Below are 9,469 nucleotides of genomic sequence, written 5' to 3'. Positions count from 1 at the left end.
AGTAATTACAAGAAGTACTGCTTGTTTGAACTTAATTTGGTTGAGTGATTAATTTACACACACATAATTAACTAATTAAGCATCCATCTCTCCCTCTCATTCAACTGCATTAATTAATTGTGAGTTAATATATATTTATACAATATGATTATCATAGAGATCATTATTAATCTTATGTTTTACTTGTTATTTAATTCAAAGGGGATTAGAGCTAGATTATACCTACCTTTCTGTGCATCAATATTTAATTAAATTTTTAGCAGTAACGAGAACTGGTTTGTTTGAACTTAGTTTGGTCCCTGTCATTCAACTTCATTGGATCATGACTCTATGATAATATATATAAATATATATATATAATATAATATTATAATATACTCAAAGAGATCATTACTAATCTTATGTTATACTCCTTATTTAATTCAAAAGAAATTAAAGATTATACCTACCTTTCTGTGCATCATTCTTTAATAAAATTTTTAGCAGTAACGAGAACTGCATGCAGGTTGTTTGAACTTTGGTGAGGTGTTAATTGGTGAAGTCATCAACGTGTTTACGTACGTTGGCATGCATGCATTTATTCGAGGTAATTAAACCTATTAATTAAAGAGTTCATGCCTAGTTTCTAATTCAAGTCGTAGGGTATTTTTTTTATAATATTTATTCAGCAATTCTTATGATACCAATGCAATATATATATATATAGATGCATCATCATGGAGTACTGGTTATTTGAAGTATTAATATAGAGTTATGAACGTAGACGTGCATGCATGCAGATAGATACACGTACGTGGAGTTTAAAGCATGCAGTTTTAGTACCATATATGAGAGCTATGCATGCATGTATATTTCCTTGTTTTCATGCATGTCATGACTAATTAACTGAATATTTATTTATATATTGAGTGCAATGCCATGAATTGTGAATGAAAGCCATGCATGCATGCATATATTTATAAAACATACCCGAGTTGATATTTTATGTAAAATAGTAATTCTTAGTGAAAAACATTTAGATAATTAATTCTCAATATGAACATGATAAGTATGTACGCCGAACTCATAATATTCCAATATCGTGTATATTCCATTTGATGATGTCGACTATTGGAATAATTAAGACCAACTTGCTAAATATTATTTCGACACGTCTTTGGTGGACTTTTATATAAAGAGAATATTTATGAAATTCTTAAAATTATTTGAAAGTCGGCGAATCTAACTTTAGAATAAGCAAAAGAAAAATATAAAGTTGAAATTAGAGTGAACAATTCTCATTCCAAAAACACAATTACATCATCAATAAGAATATCTTAAATTGAATTCTAATCAATACCACAAAAAATTCGAAAATATCTCATCCATGTTTCTATGCCTTTTAATGGATATATATATGGGTCCGCAAATTCCATCCCACTTGTAATTAATCTCAACATAGCTTACCTTTTTAATTTTACCGAATATGATGCCATGATTATTAAATTTATTTATTTTCTTTGAAAGAACTGGGGGACCATATTTATTTTTTTTATTTGGACCATCATCATCACTCAAAAGCTCAACCTTTCATTTGTCCCCTCTCAAAATAATTGAGTTGGGTCCAATGAAATAATTTATTTTACTTATTATTCACAAACATTGAATAATAATGTAAGGTATTTTAGTCAAGACAAACATATAAAAAGAGATGTCACAATATTGTCTTAATTAATTTGTGGCAGAGCTTGAAAATAGTGTTAAAGATTGTGTGAAGATGTGGAGGGCCCGAGTCTCAACTCATGAAGTCTTTTGGACTCGTGTTAAGGGTTCGAGTTTGAAGATGCTTATCTTGGGGAGGTTTTATTCTCATCTCCACCATCATCATCGTCATCATCATCATCAACACCACCACCATGGCTCCATTACCACCTTTATTATGTATCATCACGTCTAGTCATTGAAGTGGAGAGGAGAAGGCAGCACATCAATCTATTACTTAAATCCTAATTTTGCTTTTTCTTTGATATCACTAATCAAACTATTGTTTCTTTTTTTGTCCTTTAGCTAGCTTAATCAATAGCCTTATTTTTTGTTCAAATTTATATATATATATATATACACACATACATATATATATATATATATACCTTTTGTTTTTTGTTTTTAATTATTTTATCTAAAATGTATGAGATATCAATTATATGGACTTTTGTTTAAAGAAATCGATAGGATGTAATGGTTTACCTATTGCTAAGTTCGTGCTATTGTTATGTCGCTGTAAAACAGTAGATCATCATTTTTTTTGCCTTTAAAATATGAAATCAGTTTTGTCAAAGATTTGGTTTTGCCACAGCTTTGATAAGTCTCTTACCTCTCTAATTGAGGCATAGCCATTTTGGAGAGCTAATCTGCTCTCCTAGATCTAAAATTTTTAAAAAATTCTTATTCAAGTAATTTTTTAAAATATATAATTAGAGCAAAATAACCACATCTTTACTAGTGGTCTCAATCCCATACCTAATTTATTCCCCTTGAAATTAATCATGTGTTTTCTAAATATCTATAGTTTGATATTCAAATAGGAATATACTGCAAACTTGAGCATCTACAATCAAATGCAATATTGTTTTTCTTTTACTCACCGTTTGATCAAGGCAAGCAGATAAACACAACTTAAAATCTAGTGATTATTGTTTACGGTCAATATTGACTAAGCAACTCTAATTTATTTATATAATTTTAATATTCCCTTAGTTTAGTTTTGTTTTTGTTTTTTCTTTTATCCAAATGGTTAAATTTTATCTATATATATGCACCGAACTTTTTTTTACTCTAATATAGTTAATATAATTATAGTTTATTTATTTTATATAAAAAAAAAAATCTACATAGATCAAAGACACATTACAATACATATTAATTGACATTTAATTAATCAATTAAATAAACTATTGATTTGGACGCTAGCGCCCAAACACTTTAGGGTGTCATGAACCTCATAAATGCCAAAAATAGACATATGAGCAAAGGAAGGTGTTGTTGATCATCACAAAGATAAGCAATGGCTCAAAAGTTATGACAACAACCCTCTTCCCTCTCCCTTTCAAACTATTTTTTTAGACTCATTATCAAACTCACTTTAAAAGGACCGGGCCTGTCCGGGCTAGCCCGTCTTAACTTTTCCAAAACCCGATCAATAATAATAATAATATTAATGCCAATCATTAGTATTTTGATAATAAATTATCTTATTAATTTAACTAGAAAAACATCTTAAAAAATACTATTCTTAAGGGATAATTTAATAACCAAAAACAAAAAACTGTTTACTTTACTAAAAATATTATTAAGTAAAATTTCTAAAATACTGATTTTTTTATTAATTAATTCAATTATGTGATCACTGTGTCATTATCAAACAATAGAGTTCGTGAATCATATTTTCCCGATTGTAATTATTATCTGTGGTCTAAATAATCAAATTGAATCAAATAAATGAATTTTTTAAAGTCAAAGTCTACCACTAATCAATATAAGCCTAACCCATTAGCAATAAAACCTGTCCTCAATTCATTTAGTCACAAGTCACAACCTTCATTTTATTCTTTATTTTTTAAATATATATATATATATATATTTAAAAAAGAAAAAAGAAAAAAGAAAAAAGAATGAGATGATGATATATAATAATAATAATAATTTATATTCAAGTCAAAATAGATAATATATTATTATAAGTTCATAAATCATAATAATATCAACTTAGAACCTTTTCCATTTAAAAGTAGGTGTTCTTTCTTTTCCCCACTTTTTAAAGTCCTTGCTGGCACACATCGATCCACGTCACTCCCACATCAAACTATGGGCCCCACTCTCCAAATATCAAGTGGACGCAGCATCTCCTCTCCCTTTCAACGCTCTTATCAACCATACCCTCTTCAAAACACCAAACACCAATTCCAACCAATACCAAACGTTCCTACCAAAACTAAACGGCTGTGATTTCATCAAACAGCATTGGCTAATCAAACACCAAACAGCCAATCCGAAGACCAGTGGGCGAACGGGAAACCAAAAGCATCTATGCTTGTGGGCTCCACTCCACTCCTTAATTTTTTAATATTATAAATTAAAAATATAAACAGTTTAATTAATTAATTAATTAATTTATTTATTAATTATTTATTTATATATAAATAATGAAAAGCTCTCTTCATGAACACTCGTCTCTCTTCTCGCCGAGCTCTCGTCGTCGTCGTCTTCTTCTTCTTCTTCTTCTTCTTCATCACCTTCCAATTGATATTATAATAACGAGTTATATATATTTTTATATATATATATATATATATTTATGTATATATAAATGTTTTTTTTGGTGTGTTTTTTTTAATTATATATAAATTTTTTTAATTGAGTTTGTTGGGGAGTATAAGAGAAGGCATGCCGACGCCGGTGGGAAGCGCGAGAGCATGTGTGGCCGGAGACGCCGCGCGGGCGCTGGACGAGGCGGTGGCCGTCGCGCGACGGCGGGCGCACGCACAGACGACGTCTCTGCATGTTGTCTCTGCGCTGCTGTCGCCGTCGTTTCACTCGCCGATGCTGAGAGATGCGTTGGCACGTGCAAGGAGCGCGGCATACTCGCCGAGATTGCAGTTCAAGGCGCTGGAGCTTTGCTTTGGGGTGGCGCTTGATAGGTTGCCGTCGGCGCACCCGCCGCCGGCGGAGCCGGCGGTGTCGAACTCGCTCATGGCGGCTATAAAGAGATCGCAGGCGAATCAGCGCCGGAATCCGGATACGTTTCATTTGTATAGTGGGGGAGCGGCTGGGGCGACGTCGGTGGCGGGAGTGAAGGTTGAGCTTCAGCAGATGCTGATGGCGATACTTGATGATCCGGTGGTGAGCCGGGTGTTTGGCGAGGCAGGGTTCCGGAGCTGTGACATCAAGCTCGCTGTGCTCCGGCCCCCTCCGCAGATTCTCCGGTTTCCGCGCTCTGCTCGGTGCCCTCCTCTCTTTCTCTGCAACTTCGATTCCCCGTTCCCCTTCCCCTTATCCTCCGATGTTGGGGATGAGAATTGCCGCCGAATCGGTGAAACCCTAACGAAATCAAGCTGTAAAAATCCGATTTTGATCGGCGTCGGAGCAGCGGAGGCGGGGCGAGATTTCGCTAGGGCTATTGAACAGAAGAACGCGAGCATCGTCCCTGCAGAGCTCCGAGGAGTGAAGCTATTGAGGATTGAGAATTGGAACTCAGGGGAAGTTGAGGAGATGGGGAAAGGGGCAGGAGTGGTGGTGATTTTGGGGGATTTGAAGGGGTTAGTGGAGTGTTCAACGATAAGTGGAGTGGTGGAGGAGGTGACAGCAGCGTTGCTCGCCGGAAAAGGGAGGGTTTGGGTGATGGGGTGGTCTGCGACGTATGAGACGTATATGAAGCTCTTGTCCAAACATCCATGTCTGGATAAAGATTGGGATTTACAACTCCTTCCCATAACTTCAGTGAAGAATAGTTCTGGAGGATCTCTCACAAGGTCTCACAGGTTTGTCCAATGCTCTGTTTCTTCATTTGCTATTCTGGAGTTTGGATTCTGTTCACTATTTCCATCTTGTTTTGGAAATTTGAATTCATTCTTGATTCAGTGATGATGTTTTCGTAGAAGCCTTGAGACAGAATTTACAGCCATGATCTATATATGGCATCTGTTTGGTGTTTATGTTTGACTTGTTTTGGTTATTGATTGTTATGAATGAATGATTTTTCCGGTTGTTCTAGATGATGTTGTTTGTGAATTTTCTGTGTGTTTTTTTTTACTGTTCTAACTTGTGATCTTTGCAGTTTGATGGAGTCATTTGTTCCATTTGGTGGTTTTTTCCCCTTGGCATGCGAGTCAAAATATACAATGAACAGTACATGCCAACCAATGTTTCTCCGCTGCCAATTATGCAATGATATGTATGAGCAAGATGTTGCTGCTATTGCCAAGGGATGGTCTAACACTTCAAAGGAAGATCAGCGGCAAGAAATATTGCCTTCTTGGTTGCGGAATACTGAAACTGATACTTCAAATAAGGGATTGGATTTCACAAAGGTGTGTGTTTTTTCTACTGTTATAGTTGATAGTTGATAGATAGGAATACTATCATTCTATGCGTAAGCATTGTGTGATATATCACTTCAGTGCAGGCCAAAGATGACAAAGCTTTGTTGAATGCCAAAGTGCTGGATTTGCAGAAGAAATGGGATGACAACTGTAAGCGTCTGCACTGTGGGTCTCAGATGATTGAAACAGATAGCTATCAGTTGTTTCCGCACATTGTTCGTCTCCAATATGTTCCGGATAAACAGAAGCTAGAGGTGGATAAGAAACAGAGTAGCAACTGGGCTCATGCTTTTCCGATCACAGAGGTCCTAGAGGCGAAAAACTTATTATCAGAACTTCAGGTGAGACCAACTTCAACAAGTGAACAGCCTCAGACAGACGGTTTCCAATCTCATCCAGTTTTATCAGACATGAATACACCTGATGAACATGCTTCACCTTCTTCTGTGACTTCTGTTACTACAGAATTGGTTCTGGGAACACCTCTGGAGGCAGAACCAGCTTCTCAGGCAAAGGCAGAACCTAGAAGCATTGCCGAAGTTCATGTTCAATCGTATTCCTCTTGTTGTTCCTCAGATTCCTGGCTGAAAGGTAAGAAGAAGCCGACCGGTTGTTTTTCTCCTGACAGTCAATCTGAGCCAAGAGATTTCAAGGCAATTTTTCATGGTCTTGTTGATAAAGTAGGCAGGCAAGAGGAAGCTATATGGGCAATTAGCCAAGCGATACTTAGCTGCCGATTAGGCGCTGAAAGGCTTCGCAGTGCAAGTCAGAAAGGAGATATCTGGTTCAGTTTCCATGGACCTGATAAGGTTGGGAAGAGAAAGGTTGCATTGGCTCTTTCAGAATTGATGTTTGATAGCAGAGAAAACTTCGTTTCTGCTGACCTTAATTGCCAAGATGACATTGTTGGTCCAAATGCAATATGTTACATTCCTGAAAGTGATGTCTATGATATGAATTTTCGAGGCAAGACACTAACCGATCACATCGCTGTGGAGCTGAGCAAGAAGCCATGGTCGGTTGTCTTCTTAGAAAACGTGGACAAAGCTGATTTGCTTGTTCAGAATGCCTTATCCCAAGCCATTCGGACTGGGAAATTTTCTGATTCTCATGGAAGAGAGATCAGCATTAACAATGCTATCTTTATAACAACAGCAAATACAGTTCATGGTAAAGAATGTGCTCGTTTCTCAGAAGAAATAGTTCTCTCGGCCCAGAGATGTCAAATGAAAATATCATTATTAGATCTCCTTGCAGATGCTCCAAGCATAATGCCGAAAGGAAATGTCTTAGTGATCAGTTCTCAGAAAGAATCTTCGGCTTTTATAACTAAACGAAAGTTAGATGCTCCAGATGACATCAGAGAGCATCGCGCAAATAAGACCTTCAAGACATTCCTGGATTTGAACCTTCCTGTTGAAGAGTTGTCAGGAACTGATTCACAATGCAGCAGTGCTGATGAGAATAATTCAGACTCATGGGTGGAAGAATTCTTCAAATCAATGGACGAGAGAGTGAACTTCAAGCCTTTCGACTTCGATGTTCTGGCCGATAACATAATAAAAGAAATATCCTATAAATTTCTTCGAACAATCGGGCCGGATTACATCCTAGAGATTGATATAAAAGCAATGCTGCAAATACTAGCAGCATCATGGTTATTAGAGGAAAGAAGTGCGTTGAGTAACTGGATTGAAAGGACATTATGCAGGAGCTGCAACGAGGCGCGGCAGTGCCGTGTCCGCAATGCCTCATCTCCTTCAGTTCTCAGGCTTGTTGCTTGTGAAGATGAACTAATGGAACATCAAGCTCCAGGGATTCTTCTTCCTTCAAGAATTAGTTTGACTTGAGATGGAAAGTTCAAGAATTTCATGGTTGTTGTAATTAGTTCTTGTATGATATGGATTTGTACTATATGATACTTTATTATTATTAGTCTGTGATGCACTGTTGTTGATACTGTATTGTAGTGAATTTTACTTATGCCTTCCTTTAAAAAGTTTAAATTAGGGAATTATGAAGCTTTATTATGTTTTATGTAGATATAAAGGTTTTATATGATATATTTTGCTATTCAAAAGGAAAGGGCCTGTTTTTTCTGCAATTATATGAACAGTAATGTTTAATATTAGAATTGGACAAAAGATGTTTTATTTGATCTATGAATGACATCTTATCCTAAGATTAGGGCAAACCAATTTCTAAGTCTGTCTTTATAGTCACTTTAACAGGGAACAATTATGATATAATGGATTGGAGAAATTTGAGATAATGCTAACTTGCTAAGTCTTTTATGGTCTCGGTCTTATTTTATAATTGCTTAATGCTTATTTAAAAAAAAATATTTAAGGTGATTTTACTAATCTTAAAGATAAGGACTTTTCAATTAAATGTGGTTTACCCACTATAAATAAAAAATAAGACTATAAGAATAATTGAGGTATAAGCAAAGAAAATGGTGTTCTTATAACTTTAGTTTCTTTTTTATACTTTGTAACTCTTTAAAGTTTTTATCCACTGTTGAGAATATAGTGCTAAAAAAATGATGAAGAAGCTGCGAAGAATTTAACCGCTCATTCTTTAATTTGTTTTTTAAATGTAGGTCATGATAGTATCACAATGAAACTATGGAAGTTTTAAAAAGATAAAGGGATATCATAGTTGAATATAATAATATTTAAGAGAGTATTACAGTATGGAAAAATGGTGAATAGAACAAAGGATATTTTTGTTCCAATCTATAAGAATAAATAAAGGTAGCATCCAATATTATAATAACTAGTGTAGAATTAAACTTATGAAACATACTTTGAATCTTTAGAAGAGAGTTATTGAGCAACACCTGAGACAAAGAGGGAGGAAAAAAAATGCACATGATCTGCATTTTATCCCTGCAAGGCCTACAATAAGAAGCTATTTATATTTTAAGACAATTGTTGGAGAAGTATAGGGATAGAAAAAGAAGATTAACACATAATCTTTAATGACAAAAAAAAGCTTATAATATGGTACCTCACTAGGGAGGTCCTTTGGTGGGTTTTAGAAAAAAATGATGTTACTACTAACTAGGTACTTAGACTTAATGAAAGACATGTGTAATAACTATGTCATTAGCATTAGAACCACAAACGAGAGACTAGAGGGCTCCCTATTGCGATATACCTACGTTAAAGCTCAACATTAAATCTTTACTTGTTTGCTTTAGTTTTGGATGAACTACGAAGCGTGTTAAAAGTATATGCTTTTGCTAATGTAGTAATTTTAATTAGTTGATGAAAGTATGGAAGATGTCAACATAAAATTAAAGATATGGAGAAATATGTTAAAGGCTAAGGGTTTCGTGCTAAGGTAAAGATGGAATATTTAAAATGTAATTTCAGTTATAAAACGAA

General features: G+C 35.0%; 1 protein-coding gene across 1 annotated transcript; it reads left to right on the top strand.

Annotated features, from left to right (window-relative positions):
* Positions 1 to 4,321: 4,321 nt before the first annotated feature.
* LOC120282049 (protein DWARF 53-LIKE-like) lies at positions 4,322 to 8,076 on the top strand. Its single transcript, XM_039288772.1, has 3 exons — positions 4,322 to 5,516; positions 5,813 to 6,065; positions 6,161 to 8,076. The coding sequence occupies exons 1-3, from the start codon at positions 4,423 to 4,425 to the stop codon at positions 7,925 to 7,927; spliced, it is 3,114 nt and encodes a 1,037-aa protein (XP_039144706.1). The 5' UTR covers positions 4,322 to 4,422; the 3' UTR covers positions 7,928 to 8,076.
* The last annotated feature ends 1,393 nt before the right edge of the window (positions 8,077 to 9,469 follow it).

Source organism: Dioscorea cayenensis, chromosome 18 (genome assembly GCF_009730915.1).
Source record: "Dioscorea cayenensis subsp. rotundata cultivar TDr96_F1 chromosome 18, TDr96_F1_v2_PseudoChromosome.rev07_lg8_w22 25.fasta, whole genome shotgun sequence".
NCBI lineage: Eukaryota > Viridiplantae > Streptophyta > Magnoliopsida > Dioscoreales > Dioscoreaceae > Dioscorea > Dioscorea cayenensis.
This window is presented reverse-complemented; position numbering and strand designations above follow the sequence as displayed.

Excerpts from the sequence above, each read along its gene's own strand:
- LOC120282049 (XM_039288772.1), top strand. The coding sequence starts at position 4,423 with ATGCCGACGCCGGTGGGAAGCGCGAGAGCATGTGTGGCCGGAGACGCC. Across the intron at positions 5,517-5,812 it reads TCTCTCACAAGGTCTCACAG|TTTGATGGAGTCATTTGTTC; the intron begins GTTTGTCCAATG and ends TGATCTTTGCAG. Across the intron at positions 6,066-6,160 it reads AGGGATTGGATTTCACAAAG|GCCAAAGATGACAAAGCTTT; the intron begins GTGTGTGTTTTT and ends ACTTCAGTGCAG.